This window comes from Aedes aegypti, chromosome 3 (assembly GCF_002204515.2).
Source record: "Aedes aegypti strain LVP_AGWG chromosome 3, AaegL5.0 Primary Assembly, whole genome shotgun sequence".
NCBI lineage: Eukaryota > Metazoa > Arthropoda > Insecta > Diptera > Culicidae > Aedes > Aedes aegypti.
Genome location: NC_035109.1, coordinates 182,303,220 through 182,325,465, shown reverse-complemented (window position 1 = coordinate 182,325,465; position 22,246 = coordinate 182,303,220). Strand labels below are relative to the sequence as shown.

At 37.4% G+C, this 22,246-nt stretch overlaps 1 protein-coding gene across 1 annotated transcript in view; it reads right to left on the bottom strand.

Annotated features, from left to right (window-relative positions):
• LOC5577226 (neuroligin-4, Y-linked) overlaps nucleotides 1–22,246 on the bottom strand; it is a 214,513-nt gene that overhangs the window by 88,482 nt on the left and 103,785 nt on the right. Inside the window, exons 3-4 of the mRNA XM_021850222.1 lie at nucleotides 10,898–11,059; nucleotides 10,623–10,820 (exon numbers count right to left, since the gene is read on the bottom strand). Coding sequence (XP_021705914.1) covers nucleotides 10,623–10,820; nucleotides 10,898–11,059 — 360 coding nt within the window. The remainder of the gene's footprint in view (nucleotides 1–10,622; nucleotides 10,821–10,897; nucleotides 11,060–22,246) is intronic.

Sequence of the window (22,246 nt, the reverse complement as noted above, 5' to 3'; positions counted from 1 at the left end):
CTAAAATTAGTTTGTGAATGAGCATGATTATGATCTTCCTGATGGGTATGATTCATGATCAAGCGATCGTTAACTGAAAAATGAGCATTGTTCGATACTCTACCAGGCAAATTCCGGAAACGACCGTTATCGTAACGGATATTATCTTTCATCTGCCTGGCACGAGCCTCAATGACCTTTTTGCGTGAAGGACAATTCCAAAAATTGGACTTATGGTTAGCCCCGCAATTACAACATATGAATTTGGTGGTATCTTCCTTCACTGGACAGACGTCTTTGGCGTGAGAAGAACCTCCGCAAATCATGCATTTAGCACCCATGTGACAATTTTTTGTACCATGACCCCACTTTTGGCACCGACGGCACTGAGTGGGGTTCTGGTAATTTCCTCCAGGTTTCTGGAAATGTTCCCATGTCACACGGACATCAAACAAAAGTTTTGCTTTTTCTAAAGCTTTAATATTATTTAGTTCTTTTTTGTTAAAGTGAACTAAATAAAATTCTTGAGAAAGCCCTTTCCGAACAATGCCAGATTGGGTTCTCTTTTTCATAATGATTACTTGGACTGGGGAAAATCCAAGTAAATCATTTATTCCATTTTTGATCTCTTCAGGTGATTTATAGTCACTTGAGAGACCTTTCAAGACAACTTTGAACAAACGTTCAGTTTTGTCGTCATAAGTAAAAAATTTGTGCTTCTTCTCTTCAAGATGTTTGAGAAGAAGCTCACGATCTTTAAGAGTTTCCGGCAAAACGCGACAGTCTCCTTTCTTTGCGATTTGGAAGGAAACCTTGATTCCCCTAATGGAGTTCAAGATCTCCTGCCTAAATCCCGCAAATTCGGAACAACTGACCACGATAGGCGGCACTCTTTGCTTCCTCACTTGAATCAAAGAGCCTGGGCTAGAGGCTGCTTCGATTTGGTGTTCGGAATATTTGTCTAGAGCATCGAACTGATTGCTCATTTCGATACAATTATTCATTTCACCCTTGGAAGAAAGTTCGCATTCCGGGGAAGCGTCCTTTCTTCCATTCTTGCCACGTGTAGTGACAGTTTTAAAACCCACTTTTTTGGAAGGAAGTAGTGAATTCAGAGATTCACCCTTCCTTTTGTTTGTTGTTGATACCATGTTTAATTAATAAACGAAAGAAGACGTGACCTTCGAAAGACGGTGTCCAAGAAGGATTACCACCGCTAGCTTTCGCCAACGGGTCCAACGAAAAATCGAAGGCACGGGTCCAAACAAGGATCGTAAAGGGATCAATAGTAGAAAAAATAGTACTGAAAAGTACTGTTTTAGTAGCACTGAAAAGTACCGTTTTTAATTTTAGCACTGAAAAGTACTGTTTTTGTAGCACTGAAAAGTACTGTTTTATAGCTTTAGGTAGTTTTTAAGAAAACTTCCAAGAGCAGAGAGAATTCGTGTACGCACAGCACGAAGGTACGATGCGCACTGTGACGATCTAAGTATCATTTTTCGCTATCTCAAATCGATATAAACACGTTTTGGACAATATTTATTTATTTTTATTCGCAAATTTATGAATTGAGGTTTTTGATGTTTCTATTTTTTATTTTTGAGGATAGGGTTCTTTTTCTATTTTTCTTGAAGCCTCTTCTGGGTACCGATTTTTGACAATACTAAAAAATTGAGTTTTTGCAGTTGTTTTGAAAAGATAAAATTTCTTTTTTTTTTCTGGTAAATATTTTATTGTGTAACTAACGGAAAAATCGATTTAAAACTATTTAAATTCAACCAGGTTCTTTTTCTGTGATAGGTTGATTATAGAAAAATATAAAATGTACAACGTTTTACATTACACGTTAAATTAGACCCAGGCATTTGTAGGTTATAGAAAAATATAATTTTCCAAACATTTTCCAAAAATAGAAAAATGTTTCAAAACTCTTAAAAAACTTTCCTAATATGCGTGTGATGGCCCGAAGTTTAAGCCAAAATAGAATCATTTTGATTTCCGAGTTAGGAAAAAGTACACAAAATTCCAGAAGGTACCCCGTCAAAAGGCGTAGTTGGGTATTAAAAGGTTAAGAAAATCGCATCAGTGTAAACCTTTTGAGAAACGATTGAATTGGATAACCATGAGTTCTGCATTTTATTGATCCTACAAATGACCGTTTTCGGGTTTCCGGGAAGCTTCGTATTCACGATAAAGTGGTCAATTTATATCTAACCATGCCAAGCTTATGGAAACGCATTTTAGTGAACTATTATGTTTGATTTGCATTTTTCGAGAATTGAAACGGTTGAATAACCAACAAATCCTTAGGTCCTAGTGGCCACATCCAGTAAATTCCAAACAGTCCAAAACTCTTTATTTATAATGTTGATGAATATCAGATCTTAATGATTTATGCAAATTCAAATGGATTTCAGTGCAAATAAATAAATATGACTTGGCATGTCCAAAAAAACAGCTGTTTTTTACCCGACTTGACCCAGTAACTCTTTGGAATAACTCCGGCTACATGAACATTTACGAGTTCCTCTGGCCACTTCTAGAAACTTGTTATGTGTGCCAGTATACTGACGAAATCATTTATCCCGTTAAGACTTTGCTGAGAGCGGTGTGGGTCTGAGTATTTTTGCTTTCACTCAGGCCTTCTTCTTCTTTCTGGCGTTACGTCCCAACTGGGACACAGCCTGCTTCTCAGATCAGTGTTCTTATGAGCACTTCCACAGTTTTTAACTGAGAGCTTTCTTTGCCGATTGACCATTTTTGCATGTGTATATCGTGTGGCAGGTACGAAGATACTCTATGCCCTGGGAATCGAGAAAATTTCCTTTACGAAAAAATCCTCGTCCAGCGGGATTTGAACCCTCGACCCTCAGCATGGTCTTGCTAAATAGCTGCGCGTTTACCGCCATGGTTATCAGGCCTATACGGGTTAAAAACACATTGAAAAAACACATATAACGCGCTTCTAGAACGCTAGTAGCTGCCCAAGCCACGCCATCAAAATCAACATAGGTGATTTACACACTTAGGTAGGCCAGATTAACACCGACTCACGAACGCGTACGGCATATGACTGTTTAATTTTTGCACCTTCAAGAAACCTCCAGCACAACTTTCCGATCAGATACAGCTGGAGATCACCACAGCAGAGAGAACCACAAATCGACCACGTTCTGATTGATGTAAGGCACTTGTCCGACATTATCGACGTCAGGACCCATCGTGGCGCTAACACTGAATCTGACCACTATCTGGTGATGGTCAAACCGCGTCCAAAACTCTCCGTCATTAACAACGTACGGTACCGACGGCCGTCCTGGTATGACCTAGAGCGGCTTAAAAGCAACCGGATGTCGCAGCTGTACACGCGCAGCACCTAGAGGCTGCATTACCGGAAGAGGGTGAGCTGGATGAAGCCCCTCTTGAGGAGTGCTGGAGAACAGTGAAGGCAGTCATCAACAATGCAGCTGAGAGCATCAACGGATACGTGGGACGTAGTCGACGGATCGATTGCTTCGAAGAGGAATGTAGGCAGATTCTGGAGGAGAAGAATGCAGCGCAGGCGGTCATGCTGCAGCAAGAGACACGACAGAACGTGGAACGTTATAGATGGAAACGGCAACAGCAGCTCCCTCTTTCGGCAGAAGAAACGCCGCCTGGAGCCGAGATGTGCAGGGAGTGCCTTGACGGATGAGCGTGAAGTGATCGAAAGGTGAAAGCAGCACTTCGACAACCACCTAAATGGCCAATGAAGGCGGAAACTACAAAGGAAATGCCTTCGTCAGTACTGCGGACGATGGAAGCCAACCAGCCCAAGAAGTTCACGAAAAGATCTGCCGACTCATTACAATTCGTAGCGGACGATCCACAGTAACACATTTTCTCGGGTAGATGTTTGCTCGATTTACGAGTTTTTACATAAGACCAAAAACTGGATGGGCTGTGTTTCAAATTTGATTCACTTGATTTATGTAGTTTTGAAAAGTCAAGATTTGGCACTCGTTATAGCGCACTTCAAGAGACTTGAGGTTTTCTCGCTCTTAGTAGGACTTCGAACGGGAAAAGCACTTTCGGGAACGCAAAACGTTCCGGAAATACCAGAGATCAGGTGACCATCATGGCAGTTTGAGTGCTAGATTAAGATGCTTGAATTTGTATGGAACAGCATCGCGAAAAACGTCAAACATTTTGGTTCAGAAAAGTGCCACTGCTTCGCCAGATGATTCATTACTTAGCATATTATACCAATTGATCGATGATAAAATTTGATTCAATGTTACGAAATCATAGCGATTAAAATCAAAATTGAGCGATCTCAAATTTCTCAATGCTCTCTGGAAGCATCCGGTGACTTCAGAGGCGCGTTCACGTTCGAAATCATGGGTAGGACAAACGGTGGCAATTTATTTTTTGCACAGTGAAGCTAAGAAAAATTTTAACCATATGAAATCCTAGACTGGAAATTGAAAGTTACTATATTTGCGGGGCTCAAACGCAAAGGGGTGTAAGTGAAATTTTGGTCGGTTTTGAGAAGAGGAATTTCTACTATTTCTAAGCATTCTAACGATATTTTCAGGTGAATTTTCCGCTCAACAGAGAAAAATAACATAATTCTTAGAAGACCGGCTTGTTGGTTTTTGACTCCCATGCAATTTGTATAGAATGGAAAATGGTTGAAAAAACAGTACATTTTCTTAAAACTAGTTTTTTTTACTGACACTCGTTTGCTTCTTATCTCCTCATTTTCGTGCCAGTCGTTATCACAAGAAAGCTTTTCGTCTTTACAGAGCTGGTAGCGCCTGAGTGCTTTAAAAATAGGAAAAAGAGACTTAAATTGAAACAAAAAGAGGCAGAAAAGATACCAAACATGAATCAAGGGAACGAAAGGAAACCGAATATAAGCCAGATGATAAAAATTCGATTCTTCATAGCATCAGATCAGACATTTCGCTAACATCTAAGACTTTTTTTGTAGTTACGTATAACTGTATGTTTTTTAGGAATTTCTCTAGGATTTTCATCAGATAAAACGTTTAGATTTCACTCTGGAATTTTCTAAAGGTATTCGACAAATTTCTCCAAGAATTTGATTAAGGACACTATAAGAATTCAACCTATATGCGCTAGGAGAACCACAGAAATGAAAATTCTCCAAAGATTATTTCAGAAATCAACATAATTCCTCTAAAAATTCTTTGAGAAATGTTTCAAGATATCCCTAGCTTCTACAAGACTTTATCCAGTGATTCATCCATAGTTTTCCCTGGAATATTCTCCAAGGTCGAAACAGCTAAAATTGAATCAATAACTTCTTCCTCCAAGAATTTCTAAGGATTTCCTATAAATTTGCCTTTTATAATTCATACAAGATTTCAACTAGGGATTTCTCTAAAGATACCTTCAGTAATTGCTCAAGAGATAAATCCGAAAAATAAATCCGTGAGATATTTCCAAAGAAAATCTTAAAATAACCTCTGATAAAACTTGTGTAAGTTTTGAAGTAACCCCAATGAACAAGGATCTCTGGAGTAACTCCTTCTTCTCTTTAAAGGAATTTATCGAAAAGCATACGACAGAATCTTAATAGAAGTTTATGTAGGAATGTTCGGAGGAATTATTGGAAACATTATTGTAGCATGAACAGGTGTGTATATTTAAATAAACATTTGAATATTGCTTGGCAATTTTTTGTTAAACTTTCAAAAAAATGCTTGGGAAAACTGAAATACTTAATTGAAATACTGGAGAATTTCCTAGAAAAAAATAGTTGTTTCCGAAGAACCCCTCAAGGAATTTTGGATTTCTGGGAGGAATCGTGGATGAATTGTTGAAGGAATCCACATGAACAGCGGAGGATTACTTGCAGAGTTATTTTGAAAAATCCCTCTGCTATGTTTTTTTTTTTCTAAAACTCTGAAATAAACCTTTAAGGATTTCCCCGGGAGAAATTCTGTAAAAATCAAGAGTAACAACTGGAGAGTTCGTTGAAGGATTAGTGAAAATATATCTGGTGGACAAAAAAAATCAAAGTTATACCTGAGAAAATCACTGAATGAAGTAGCTTTGAAGTTCTCAAAGATTCAAATTCTTCTAAACATCCTTTGAAAATCTGATACAAAATTCTTGAAGAGCCTGTTGGGCCTGTTATAGTCTCTGAAGGTTTCTCTGAAGCCTATAAAATGTTGCATCTGGATTGAATGCAAGCAGAATAAGGAAAAAAAAAGGTTTGGAGACCATTTTGGTTAAAATGGAGGTTTTAGAGATTTCACATTAAAAAAAGAGACTTTTTAGAGACTTGCATTAAAATAGGGAGTCCCTTAAAAAAAACCTGCTACCAGACCTGTCTCTATCAGAAGGCCGGCTCCTCTACCAGTTGCCTCTCTCTAGGATCATTCATTGGATAAATTTGTGTTTTCAATCATATAAAAAAGAATATCCCTTATATTTATATCCCTTTAAAATATTTTTTTTCCTAACAAATTTGAAAAAATAGACCAAACGTCTTGTATTTACAACCAGTGAGATTTTTCTAATTTCCTAAATAACAAATTGATAAACAATAAAAATTCTGTGAATATGTGTAGTTTTTTCTTCCACCGAAGTGACCCAGCTAATACCAACATTGGATTCTTAAAAAATGTTTCATCGCACAGAAATTCCATCAAATATACCACTAAAAACAGAAATCTTTCAGAAAACTGTAATGATCTGCTTTAAATATTACTTACTAAAAGCTACCTCCAGAACTTTCTACGGCAAATCTGAATCAGCCAAGAACTTTTAGAGAGTCTGCTTAGGGAGTTCTCTAAAGATTCCCTCGAAAATTGTCGTGTCTATCATTCTTCATAAGAATAAGTACGACTTTGATCGAGTTTCTATGTACAGTCAAACCTCCATGAGTCGATATCTGAAGGGACCATCGACTCATGGAAATATCGAGTGGTGGAAACAAATGCTTTGGAAAGCTGTTTGAGGGGACCATCGTAGTAACCATGAAATTATGGTTTTAGTATGGTTCCATGAGTCGATATCGAGTTATGGAACATCGACTCATGGAGGTATCACTGTATATTGAACAGATGATACATAGTTTTATTGTTTTATTATTTTTTTAATGGAATCGTGGGTAGGACAACCCTTTGACTGTCCTACCCAGGTTTTTTATGCGTAGTACATGTCCTACCTGTCCTACCCACTTCCCGCGCCACTGTCCAAGTCACCAAACCTCTAGGATACATATTCAGAGTACTAGAGATTTTGGCCGTCGAGAACAGCGATCTGCCCCAGTGTGCGCCGCCGCCACGTTGAAGGAAGCTGGTTTGGCTGTTGCGATCGCACCGGAAAATTGTATAATTTGAAGTCAGCTCGGAGTTGTGTATGTCGGGGTGTAGCCAGGTTTCCGCGAGTATAATTATGTCGTAGTCGCAAGCTGCCGTGATTAGGAAAAAGTTAGGGGTTTTTGTGCGCATACCTCGAACATTTTTATAATAAACGGTCATGTGCCATAGGGAAGAGTCAACAGTTTGTGGCGGACTGCTACATCCATCCAATCCATTATTTTTCAATTCAATTCACTTTAAATTTACACGATCATGTAATATTCAACTATCCTTAGTTGAAGATTAAATGTATAATAATTTAAATTTACATGATACTGTAATAACACACGAATTTGATTTATTTTTACAGTAGACTTCAGTTTACATCACATTGAAAATTAAATATTTTTTTCTGTTATACTAACATCATCGGTAGATTTTGTTCCTCCGAGTAAAGGTTTAGTGGTTAAGTGGACGATGACTGACATAGTCCACGATTGTTGGAGTGGTCGATTGAAAGCGGCTAGAAAGATGGGCAATTGGTTCACTGTGTTTCGTCATCACACTTTTTAATTCAGCCTTAGCCACTTCTTGATTCTTGTTCAGCTCATTGATAGAGTTTCCGACAGATAAGATAGTGTTTTGGGAGCAAACAATCTTCGTGCACTCGTCACACATCTAGAACAAATTTTGTAAGTCGTCTATGGCTTTGTCGATACTTTTTTCAAAGTTGGTGTATCTGAGATGAACGATATGCTAGCAGAATCCCATGCATGTGATTACTTCATCGGCCCATTTGGTGGATATTTCACAACGATCACAAGCCGACATATCGATGATCTTCTTTTGATTGCAGCATCACAGTATGTATCACAGTGAACGCTCATCAGCACTCAAACCCGAATGCTTTCGAACGAAATCAGAATGTAAACAATCATTCGATATTGCTTTTGGTTGCCTTCGGCTTTCGGAATCGGTAGTGACTCAATCAGTTGTCATTTCTTGTTTCGCTTAGTGCTCGCCGAAGAAGCAGAAATTGAAACGTTCGGCTTGATTAAAGAAACGGCAGTCTCGCTCCCGATTGTGCGTGAAAGCGAGTGAGGCAAATGCAAAAACTGAGTGAATGTTTCCCATGCTTGAGTATGAGTATCATTGACCGCTCGCAGTTGCTACTTCGTTAAAACAGCTCACACAGGGAACGAACAGACGCAACTCATGATCAGTAGCATCCTCGATGTGTAATTACTGGTGCTCTTATCAATATAACAAACAATCACGGACGAGAAGGAACTGTTGACGCGATACTTGCTTTAGACTGAAGATGAATCGAAGCCAAACATCAAATTTCCAAGAACACGGATCTGGAGAACCGAACACCCAATTGAGCTGAAAACTTAATCGATTGGTCACTACCAGCTCGTGATCAATCGATTAAGTTTTCAGCCTGAACGGATGTTCGGTTCTTCAGATTCGTGCTCTTGAAAATTTGAGTTTTGGCTTCGACTCATCTTCACCTTAAGGAAGCCGTTGAGTCCTCTGTACGAGTGTTGTGAAAAAACTCAATTTCTCATAACTCATGCTTGAGATTTTTCATGCGTGAGTTGTCAATCACGTAACTCAGCAGTCAAAAAATCATGGATGAGTTGGCTCACCTATTTGACTCATTGTCTCGTATTTCCACAGTTTACTCACACACGGCAATAATTGTTAGTCTGGTTAAATTATAGTAATCCTTTCTAACGTAAACAACATTTGGGCTTCCCGAGTTTTTGACGGGTTTTGCGACTGAATCATTTTTTTCAATCCATAAAAAAATATTGGGAGGTTGGATACAGGAAAGGATTATTTAAGACGTTCTTTCTGGTAGACGATTAAGATATGATTTGATATGAATGCATGTGCAAGAAAATAGATTACTGATAGCTTTCCGTAACTGCACTCACTCTGCGAAACGGGCACGAGTGATCTTGATTTCGTCGCTCGCCCCCGCAGGAGCAAGCGACAATATTATTAAACACTACTCAGAAACGATCGATGAAGAGAAACCGCTCAAGTCAGATAAGACCTTGTGAAGCAACAGTGGCGATTTTTTTAGTTGTCTGTTACCACAAATAATCAATGATCAGCTTTTAGAAACATAAAAATATAGAACAGTAATCAGTACTATTAAATATTTCTATCCCCAACATCCGGAACGAAATGACGATAGTTACGGATTCAGTCATTTGCCTGCAGGCCCTGGAGGCAGGAGCATCCAAGCATCCGTGGATTCAAGAGATCGAGGACATAGTACGAAATAAAAATGTAAGGTTTTGTTGGATCCCGGGACATGGCGGCATTACCGGCAATGACGAAGCTGATCGCCTGGCCAAAGTAGCAAGGCAGCAACCGACTATCGACACTCCCATCCCCGGCGAAGATGCGTTGAGAGCAACAAAGCAAGCCATACGGTACCGGTGGAATAGCCAGTGGTTCGAGACTAGGGACAACAAGCTGAGAGGGAGGTTAAACACGATACGCGAAGGTGGTTAGACAGTGGCATTGCGGGTGACCAACGCGTCCCAACCAGACTGATAATTGTACACACCCGGCTCACACATACTTTTCTCCTAAAAAATGAACCTCCACCAAACTGCGACTGTTGCAGAGCTCTACTTGATATGCGGCATGTTATTCTGTACTGCAGAAAACATGAACAAGAAAGGCAAAAATACGCCATGGATTCATTTAGCCTGAATGAAGCTTTGAACAATAGCAAGGAAAACAATGAAAAATTATTAAAGTATCTACATGATACAGGGTTGTACGGTAAAATGTGAAATGTTAGGTGAATGTTATATGTGAATTTGTAAATAAATATACTAGATCTTTTCTTCTTTGACACGAATGCACCCTTCAGGTGTAAAGTGTCATTAATAAACAAAAAAAAAAGGACTATTACAATTTTCTTCTAAGACTGCTTGTCAAAAGAAACCAAAAACGAGTGTATGTAGCACGTAATTTTTGAAATTTCCCTGGTAAAAAAGCAACTCTGAACAACTTTATGAAAACCATTCATTTCAAACTTTAGTAAAAAATATTACAATCAGCGAGAAATTCAATTTTGGATGAATTATACTGCTAATTCTATACTTTGAACTATTCAAGCAGACTGAAATTAATTTATGATATCAGTTCATTTTTTTCTGTGAAATCAAAAGGCTAACTGCGTAATTTATTATTTCTGCTGCAGTAATCCCTTTTTATGCAATTCCGATAAATATTAATGATACAACAGTGACCGTGGGCGTATCGGCGGAAAGTAAAACGAATTTATTAATTTACCTTCCGGCACGGCAGCCGATGCTATGAGAAAATGAACACACGCGGCTCCAGTTCCATGGCCGGCCAGAGTGACGCTCCTCGGGTCACCCCCGAAGCCTTCGATGTTTTCCTGGATCCAATGGAGAGCCGCAATGATGTCCATCAGACCGTAATTGGCCGGCGCTTTCGAGAACCGGTCAATATTGGCATTTAAAAACCCTGTGGATGGAGGAGGAAATTGTGGAATCATATTAGACGTTACAGACAATGAATTTATCAATGAGACCAATACGAACCTAATATTCCTAATCGGTAATTGATTGTAACTACTAAAATTTGCCCGAAGCTGGCCAGTACGGATCCATCGTACGGATTCCCACTGTTCCACTCGTACGACTCCCCGTGGACGAACACCATCACTGGATACTTTTGAGTACCGGAACTCTCCCGTGCACCGGCTGAGGAAGGAAAAAGCAATACACATAATTGTCATTAAATTGCTTCACTAATTCTCTGCTAATGCATATCTCTCGTTAGTCGTCAGCCTACGGAATGAAGCTTCTTTCTTGCCAGTGTTTGTTTCCTTTTTGTAGGTAGTGTTTCCCTCACAGATAGACTAATATCCCGGACTATATTGAGCCAATATTTCAACCGCAACCAAGAAATCAGCATGATATTGGTACCGTGCGGGATTGAAATTCGCACACCTAAGAATTGATCCTGAATCCGACCACTTCAAACAAAATCCCTACCATTTGTATGCACTTTATAGATTTTGATTCTATACGGCTTTCAGCCCTTCATTGTACAAGAAGGATAGAAATTGAGAAACTGATATTATCATTTATTTATTTATTTTTTTTAATTCTTTCATAGTACCATTCAATAGAAGAACAAAAAAACGCATTTCCTCTATCAGTAAACTTTCCGATAAGGTTATTTTGAACAGAGTGATGGTCCATAAGATATAAAATATTTCAGCTGAAAAAAGGATGGCCTGTTTCCATAATTCATGTTTGCCGGTAGCCACGTCGCTACGGTGGAGAACTTCTTCAAAGAAGAATAGCAATCATCAGAGACTGCATAATGGCTGCTCTTGAGAACTGAAACTTAAACAGCCATACTTTTTGGTCAAACTTGAGAGACCGACAAGATTGGATGGGGTAAAATGTATTCAGGATGTTCGAATACGATTTCAAGTGCATTCGAAGACTGCAATCTGTTTGAGAGCACGTTTTCTAAGTCGAACGGCACACACGCTCTTCTCTTCCAGCTGATGTTCTCATGAAAGGGATACCGTTTTAATGCATTTTTGTTTGCTGCATTGCGCTATCCTTTCAATGCTCGGGTGCAATTGGAAAAGTTGGAAAATATTTGATCAATAGCGATTTAATTTAAAGTTTCTCTCCGCCCTTTACCGGACGCTAGATTTCATGGTAGATTTTCCGGAAAAGGAAACGGAACATAAGCAGAAGTGTAATCGAGTTTTCCGTATGATATGTTTATTGCATTAGCGGATGGAGCATTTGGCAGTTGAGTTTTGAGAAATATAAAAGTGAAACTTTTTTCCTTATAAGCACCACCATATTTGGGTCATGGTGCGATGGAGCTTTTCCGGACAACCGTAACCTACAACGTTTACTTAATGGATGTGACGACAAAAGTACACCAACAGTGTTAATGGCGGATAAAGTTTCCCGCGAACCATTAAATTCAAGCTTGCCATATAAATGGCACTGTCTGGCATGGCAGAGATAAAAGCCTCGGCTTTTGGCGTGGCCAGCAAAGTGGAAGACAGTTCTTTGAAATACTGCGTGATATCATAAGAATTAGGACGGATAAAATTTTCTTTGTTTTGATGATTAAGATACTAGGAGGACGAATACTAATTTCGTGGGAGTCTGTTGTGTTTTGTGCATCTCTCTTATTTGGGATGGATTTTTTTAAATTTATTTATTAGCATTATTCCAAACATTACAATCATTTCTTATATCTAGGTGTTCTGTGTTATTAGACAATACTATCATCCTAATTTGGTAAAACAAATTTAAGATTTTATTAACAATTTGTTAACAACATATTACATTTTATTTTCCGTAGCAGTTCAGATTTATTACAGGTGAGTTGATTTCACCTGCTTATAAAAAAACACGTTTTCAATTTACTTAACCTAACTTAACCTGAATATATAACGCATTATTCGTTGCAATAGAAGATTATAATGATTTTTTGCCTGAAATTGTTAATTATTTTATTTGACATTTGTTCCAACATTAGATATTCTATGTAACTCATTGGTGCTATACCAGGAAGGAAGCTTCAGAATAATTTTCAAAATTTTATTTTGAATTATCTGCAGAGCTTTCTTCCTGGTATTGCAACAGCTAGTCTATATTAGTACAGCATTAATAAGCGGAAAAATACATTTTACATATTTATTTCATTTGGCTTGAATGCCCTCAATGTGATTTTTGAAAGTTAAATTCTTATCTAGCATGAGCCCTAGATAATTAACTTCATCTGACCAATTTATTGAAACCCCTCTCATCGTAACAACATGTCTACTTGAAGGTTTCAAATAAAGAGCTTTTGGTTTATGTGACAACATTATTAGAGTTTTGGAAGCATTAGGAGAAATCTTCCATTTGTTCAAGTATGAAGGAAAATAATCCAAACTTTTTTGCAATCGACTACAGATGACACGCAGGCTTCGTCCTTTGGCGGAGAGGCCTGTGTCATCAGGAAATAAGGATTTTTGACATCCCTGAGGTAACTCAGGTAAGTCAGAAGTGAAAATATTTCATAATATTGGTCCTAAAATGCTGCCTATATTCACAACTGCTCTTACAGGAAGTCTTTCAGATCTGGAGTTCTGATAATTAACCTAAAGTGTACGATTTGACAGATAACTTTGAATTATTCTAACAATGTATACTGGAAAATTAAAGTTTTTTTTTAATTTTAAAATCAAGACTTCATGTCAAACACTTGCTTTTTATATGTCTGGAAGAGCAAGACCAGCCTTCAGATTTGTTGGAACGGATCAAGTTTGTTACACGTAAAAGTTAATGAGTGGTCGAATGTCCATGGCGGAATCCGTCAAAAATTGAATTTTCGTTAATCTGCTCACAATGACCTTTTCAAAAAGTTTACTGATAGAGGAAAGCAAACTGACTGGACGATAGATAGCCCCAGCAAACCAGAGATCATATGAGGATGTGAATATCCAATTGTATAACCGTATTTGCTCTCCTCTCCGGACTCAGGGTGCTGCTACTGCTCCATACCTACGTTTACTCGATGAAAATCACACAGGAAAAGATACATAAGCGTTTTACTGATTAATTATTATAACTTTTATTGTAAAAACTTGAAGTTGTCACAAATTTGTAGCCTGTGTCACGAATTTTTCTTTATGTTTCTTTTCTATGTTTATAAAAATTAAATCACACAAAGTGCAACACACGGTCATAAGCGTAAGTCTTACTAAACACCAAATCAATTTGTTTGGAGTTGTATTGGCTATGATGAAATTGCCTAAAATATATGTAAGGTTAAAAAGTGTATTACACCCCCCTAAGGAAAAAATGCTCTATCACAGTAACAAATACATTACATCTTAAATTTGTTATGTCAAGATGTTGTTTATTTAGTTGGTCATGCTCACACGCAGTTTTTCGTGCTAGATCGTTTCTGAATAGGGTACAAGATGTTTTTATGAACGATACAAATCATAACGTTCCAAAACAAACCGTGCAGTATGCCCCTCCCGTAGAAACAAGTTGCACAACGGTGTAGAAATGTTTTCGAAGCGATTTCCACCACCTGCTAAGCTTAAAAGAATCCATTAGCAGTCGTCTTCCGGTAAAAGGTTTTGTAATAAATACAATAATGAAGCATGGACTTCATTCACAATGAGGCTTGCTTATAGGATGCAAAATTTTGATCCATAATCCTGATTTTCGTTATTTTTTTGGGAATGTATATTGACTGTTAAAACTTCTTAGAGAACATATATGAAGATATGTTATAATATTTACGTGTGAAAAGCTCTAATCATGTGGAAATGATGTTAAGCGTATTGCCCAGTTGGGGCATATTACACCGAATTACCCTAGATGGCTTCCAAATTTGTGCGAATAGAGGGAATCCTTGCATTTTCAACAATTTGGTGTTACCAAACAAGCAAAATCTGTTATGTGAACAAATTTTTTGGTAGGGTAATAATTATTATTACTAATATAATTGTAGCTAACTGAAGAATTTACGAAATGTATCGATGAAAACCTTTTTTGAACATGGGTAGCAGTATAGATGGGGAGACGTAAATACCTGCAGATGAGCTATATTATTGGATTTACACACTTAGATTAAATTACTGAGATCGGTAAAATTTTACTGGGTTTTGGAACTACCGAAAAAGTCAGTAAAATGAAAATTGTCGCCACGCGTAATTGAAAAGCAAATTTTACCATGTTTTATTTTTTATCGATATATGATATAAAAAGGAAGCTCTCTGCAAAATTCCAGTAAAAAATCTCTGCTTTTAGATTTCTGACATTTTTTTTAGTTTACTGACTTTTTCGGTAGTTCCAAAACCCAGTTATTTTTACCGAACAGATTGAGTGTGTATATTTGCCAGATTTCCGTGTCATTCAACAGTGGCTGAACGGAACAGTGGAATCCAATATGATTATCGATCTGAAGATCTTTGCGTGGAGACTTGCATCTTCTCGTTTTACCTTTTTTTTTTGTTTGTTTGTTAAAACTAAGTCATATAAAGTGCAAAACACTATTCCCGAGTAACACACATGTTATAATTGGTGCATATTAACTCTTATATGACAAAATCTTGTCATATAAGAGCTAATATGCATCAATTATAACATGTGTGTTCCTTGGGTTATATACGAAATTATATAAAGCATCACACGAACATGTCTGAAGTTGTATTTCCCACACTGCATTTGCTGGAATGTACGTATATTGCCTCCACTTATGTTTGTAATGAAATGTTAACATCTAGATTAGAGTCAATATACGTTTCATATATATTCCAGTCGGCTCGAAAATAATTGATAGTGGAGTTGAGAATCGCTTCATGGGATATTTGAAATGTAGCAGGGACATGATCAGAATCAAAATCAGCATGAATGACCATTTGGCTACAAAGATTACTAGAGTCAGTTTAGACCAAATCAATCGTAGATGGATTTATATAAGAGGAAAAACATGTAGGACTATTAAGGTATTGAATTGAGAAATATCTGAAAAAGAGCACTCGTCAAATAAATTACTTTTCCAAATTATTCCAAATTTATATTGAAAAGGCAAATAGACAGCAACGAAAGTATCTTTATAACGCAAATATATTTTGTATATATTTAGAGCACGATTCTTTTTTGTGACAAATATTCCTAACAGCAGAACGGTTCCCTGTCTTCTTACTGTGCAACTGAAGCCATAAATTTCAAAATTTAAGCTCAACTTTCAGCGCGGCATTTTAAATAATAGAATAATGGTAAGAGCTTTCACTCAACGGAAACGGCATTCCACGGACAGGCTATTATCGGTTTGTTTTTTCCCTCTCTGTGTTTTATATTTTTCCACTCGGAATCGAACAATGCGCACATAATTCAGCTGTACAAGATCCGCCACAAAAGTCCACCTCATTCTCCCACCACCCTAATAACCACTCCTAGTAGCATGAGTGGAAAATTCACGGCACACACTTCGATACAAATTGCCATTCCATTGCCTTGAGAAACTGTTCGCCATGGCGTGGAAAAATATTTCACCTATTTTTTTTTTATTCCTTGCTTGCCAGCTAAACATGTGGAACTTTTCTCCAATCTACCATTGAACGTGTTTTAACTTTCTGTTTTTCTAAAGCTTTTGTGATCGGAGAATGAGGAGTAGGGATCCTTGAAAAAAAAAGTAGGACTATTTGAAAATCGGTGGTGCATGAGGTATTGTGTGTAAGTGAACGGTACGAATGAAAAGAGTGTACAAATTTGAGTTTTTATTTGAACAGTGAGTGCTAATTCAACTCATTTCAATAGGAAAACAACCGACCTCTTTATAAATTATACTCTACACTTGCTATCTGTAATGCAGTGAAATAAATTCAATAAAATTTCCATAAATTTGAACAAAAGAGATGGTTTTTAGTTTTTGATGATTGCATAATGGGATCATGAGCCTCAACCATTTTACAGGTCAACTATGCATTTCTATCGCAGTTGTATAATCGTTAGAAGTAGAGTACTGGAAAAAAAACTTGTTTTAGTTAGTATCTACCGAAAAACTAAACATTTAATTTACTTTGAAATTGGATTGAAAGGACAAACTGATGTGTAGTATGCGAAATCATCATATCAATTTGTCCATTTAGTCCAATTGAAAAGTAAATAAAATGTTCAGTTTTTCGGTAGTTGTTAAACTTCCACTCGGCTGGTTAGCCGTAACACAGCGTAACAAAAAAGACATTTTTGCATGTCTCAAGGATCAAATTATGTGTCTCTAGTAGATTTTGAGTCGCTGAATTTGATGCCGTTCTCAGAAATGTTCCAGCACATCACAATTTTTAGCTACAGGTCGCCAAAGTTGTATATTGTTTATACAGGTTTTATCAATGTTTACGTGAAATTTAAAATATTATTTATCAAATTATTTGTGATTCAATCCACCAGGACTAGGACTTGAACTTTCAATTTAGATTTAATTTGATTGTAAATTTTACCATTATATTCAGTTTAAAACGATTTTTTCAACATGCTTGCAGTCTCCATATAAAATTATTCGTTTCTCTTATATGACATAAGTAAATACTTTTCAGAACCACCAAAAAAAAATAACATTTTAAAAGCGGAAGAATTATGAACTTTGTTGAAAAGTATTGTTTAACACATGAAGTTTGAATTTTGTGACAAATTAAACAAATAAATTGCCATACAAGTTGTTAAACTTGTATGCAAGTTGGCTGAAATCGTCAAATGTAGCATTTTTAACAGCCAGTATCTCAAAACTAGACGTGCTATGATATTTTTGAAAACGGTAATGGATTCAGCAACCAATTGAGTAAATAGTGGTATTTTGATGCTTGAGACAAAAATCTGTTCCGCAGTGTAATCCACGAATGATAATCAAAAAAGTAGTGTGTTAGTAGCTTTTTATACAAAACAGTCAAGTTTTAAGACTGGGAACTTCTAAATGGACCAACAGTAGAAGAACTGCTTTCGGATTTCAATCGAAGAGTGTATGAAGTGATTCAAGAACTTGTACCACGCAAATGACTTCTATCCACTTCTACAGCAAACCATGGTGGTCTCCGGAGTTGAGAAATCTACGAAACATGCTACGTAAAGCTCGAAATCGTTACTTCAAGTCTAAATCTGAGAGCGATAAAATCCAACTTCGAGAACTCGAGAATGCGTACAAAAACCGACTCAGTGTTACGTACGAAAATTATCTCTCAGCAGTTCAGACGAACGTGAAACAGAACCCATCCCTTTTTTGGAACTATGTGAAACGTCAACGATCAAGCGATCGAATTCTCACTAACGTTCACTATGCTGGTTCTATGGCGGCTACCGATTCGGAGACTGCTGATCTTTTCGCAGTATTCTTCGAAAATGTGTTCTCTAGAGCTTCACCTGTGCCACGGGCCGATAGGTTTGAAGATGTTCCATCGTACAACATTTCAATTCCTGAGTGCCACTTTTCAAATGAATATGTATTGCCTGTTCTCGAAGACCTGGACGACAAGAAAGGACCAGGCGTTGATGGGTTTGCTCCTATCTTGTTTAAAAAATGTGCGCATGTGCTTGCGAAACCAATTGCTGCAATCTTCAATCGCTCTATCCAGGAACGGAAATTTCCGTCAGCATGGAAGACTGCGATAATCGTGCCGATTCACAAGGCAGGTAGCCAACACCTTGTAGAAAATTATCGCGGGATATCCGTACTATGCTGCCTCAGCAAGGTGTTTGAAAAACTCCTACATAAAGCGCTATATAATGCTGCATCATCGATAATGTGTGAATACCAACATGAATTTGTTAGAAACCGCTCAACTACATCCAACTTGATGTGCTATGTTACCGCAATTTCCCGAGCAATGGAGTCAAAACAGCAAGTGGACGCAATTTATATCGATTTCGCCAAAGCGTTCGATACGGTCCCACATCTAGTGGTCGTGGAAAAAATGGAGCATCTTGGATTTCCAAGATGGATTACATCGTGGCTGTTTTCCTATCTGTCAGATCGAAATGCTTTTGTAAAGGTTAATTTAGTGCGATCTAAACTCTTCGAAATCTCTCCAGGGGTACCGCAGGGCAGTGTACTCGGACCTTTAATCTTCATTATTTTCGTGAATGATTTAATTTTGAAGCTTTCGTCGTACAAACTGTCGTTCGCCGATGATCTTAAAATCTTTCGCATCATTTCTTCCGCGGCAGACTGCCTTGCACTTCAAAACGACATCGACGCACTGCTGGTTTGGTGCGACGACAATGGTATGCGAGTCAACAGCGGGAAGTGTAAAATAATATCATTTACACGCAAGAGTACACTTCGGTTACATCACTACACCATTGGAACGACACTATTAGGACGAGTCCAATCCATTTGCGATCTTGGAGTAACTATCGACTCTAAGCTCCGATTCAACAAGCACATCTCTACCATAACCGCAAAAGCGTGGTCGGTTCTAGGGTTCATTCGTCGACATGCATCGGAGTTCACTGACATCTACGCTCTGAAGACGCTGTTCTGCGCCCTGGTGCGAAGTATTTTAGAGTATGCAGCTCCGGTCTGGACACCGTATCATGCGTCGTACTCTTTACAACTGGAGCGTGTACAAAAGTGTTTTCTGCGATTTGCACTGAGAGGCCTTCCTTGGAGAGACCCGGTAAACTTGCCAAGCTACCCTGATCGATGCCAGCTAATTAACTTAGAGACTCTCTCGGAAAGAAGAGCAAAATCGCAACAAGTTTTTATTTTCGACATCATTACCGGAAACCTTGATTGTTCAATGCTTCTTTCTGAGGTACCTTTCTATGTTCCACCACGAAGTCTTCGCAATGCACCCTTCCTCGCCAATCCTGTCCACAGAACCAGTTATGGTCAAAACAATCCGTTTTCCGCTAGCGTAAGAGCATTCAATAATGTTAGTGTGTTGTTTGATTTTGATATGTCGAAAGCTGTTTTCAAAAATAGGTTAAGAAATGTGATATCGTAATTTTATATTTTACCATCTGTACGACCAAGTCAAAGATATGAATAATAAATAAATAAATAAATAAAATTAAATTTTATTTTAATTAAATTCAGTTGAAATAATGTATAGGGTCGATGTACCAATAGCCGCATAGCTAAGAACAAATATTCGTATAAAATCGAAAAACAACGCAAGCGTCAATATTTTTACATCATGTGAAAGCTTTTTATCTTGGCTTTGTGGAAAAAATATGAAAAATTCGAAAACTCATATGTTTGTATTTATTATCGTCAGTGCCACTATAGGAACACATGTGCCTATAGTAGCACTATTTCTAATTTCTGTTCCTATAGTAGCACTAGCATCACGGCGTTGGCAAAATACAAATCAAAGCGTATTTTTACAAAACCTTCATATCTATTTTTAAAGTGTGAACTTTTGAAGCTTTCGTTAATTCATCAATTACTTCGTAAAAAAAAATCTGTATTTTTTCTATTTTTCAATCGCGTGGGCTGTGGTACATTAGTAGGTACCTAGGAATGCCACAAACGCGTTCTTATCATACACTAGGACAGGACGTGACAGTTCAACTAAGATTGTCCCGTTGGTTTCAGTCTATAACCTTGACAATACAAAAGCCAGTGTTACAAGAATCTGTTTAAACAAATCTTGTGAACAAACTCAAATATCATGTCCCATAATTTGGTTGTTTCTTGCACGCTGCAGTCATTTAGTGCAATAGAGCATGACAGCCTTTTTTAAATCTTGTTAATTATGAAAACCGCAAATATTTTTAGAGGAAATGGACACAATTTCCATTTAATTGCTTTCAAATTTTATCAATATTAGCATTGTAAGAGCACAGGCGATAACCTGAACATCTAATATAAATAGATTTGAAACAAATGGACTTCATAAAAAATTTCCAAACTTTTGATAAAAACTCTTATTTATAAACTAGCAACACGGGCGCGCTAGCAACAAAGTCCTCTGTTTAAATCCAACTCAACGATTTGAAAGTAGGCCTTTGCCAAAACGACTAATGAGAAGGGGTCTTTTTTGGCAGGAAATTTGGTTTCGTTTTTGTACTTTGACCTGAAACGTCCAGTGATTCCACGTACACAGATTTATCTGTAATTACACATATTGTTTCCAATTCTTGTTACAGATATCTGTGACCACAGATCACAGATATTGTAAGTAAAAAACATTTTTAAGATCTAACGATATTATACAAGCGAAGGACATGGTTTTGAAAGATATTAGCTTTTCTCAAACGCTTAAAATTTTAAATTTTTAGAAACAATTAGGTTTGATGACCACGGCTATAGTGCTTATTAAATTCCTGTAATGGCTTAGGGCCGATTTCTTCACCTTCGCTTAAGCCGTAAACCACTTTTACCCATATGATTAAACTAGGTTCAAGACCTAAGCGAGGGTGAAGATATCGGCCCTTATGGGCCTTCCTTAGTCAAGTTATTAGAGTCCGCGGCTACAAAGTACAGCTATGCTGAAGGTGTCTAATGGAAATTTTCTGGTTTTCCCTGAGCATAGAGTAGAATCGTACCTGCTACGAGATATACGAATGCGAAAAATGGTAAGTTTGGCAAAGAAAGCCCTCAGTTATTAACTGTGGAAGTTTTAATAACCTCCTGACCCGGTGAGGAAGTAATGGCAAGAAGAAGAAGAAGCATCAATGATGCAGTGATAGGGCTATTAAGCGATGAATATGCTGTTATTAGGTGAGTTTGCATTTATTTATTTATTTATTCAATTATATTCATGTAGAGTAAGGTGTTTTCCTTATAAAATTCTGCATTTGGAGAAGAATAACCACAGTTAAATGTAAACAAAAACTAACTGTCTCGCCTACCAATAATCAATTCTTCTGTTAATAATTTCCTTCACTCAACCAACTGATGCATTCGTTCTGAAATCTCCTTAAAGAATTAATGTGTTTAATGTCAGTAGGAAGTTGATTCTAAACTCAATTGCACGAACAAAGAAAGAGCTGATGTAAAGTTATAAACTGAGGAAATGTATAGTTTCTGACTCTAATACTTCGAAACGAAACCAATTTATCGGAAAGATATTTTGGACCATTTTTAGATATTTTAAACAAAGTTAGACAACATCTTAGTTTAATGAAACTATTGAAAGAACATCCAAGTATTTCTTTGTGTAGATGGCTCGCACGTGAAAACCTTGACAAATTGAAAGCCCAACGAATACATGCATTCAAGGATATTCGCAGTCTGTGCAGTGCTGCATTAGAAGCATTAATGATCAACTCAATACCATAGAGAAAGTGTGGAAGTAGCAATGATTTAATTAACATTATTTTGATAGATCTAGGAACCATGTGACTTGCCAATTTCAAATAGCGTGAACCAGCATAAATCTAACTACATTGGGTATTAATTTG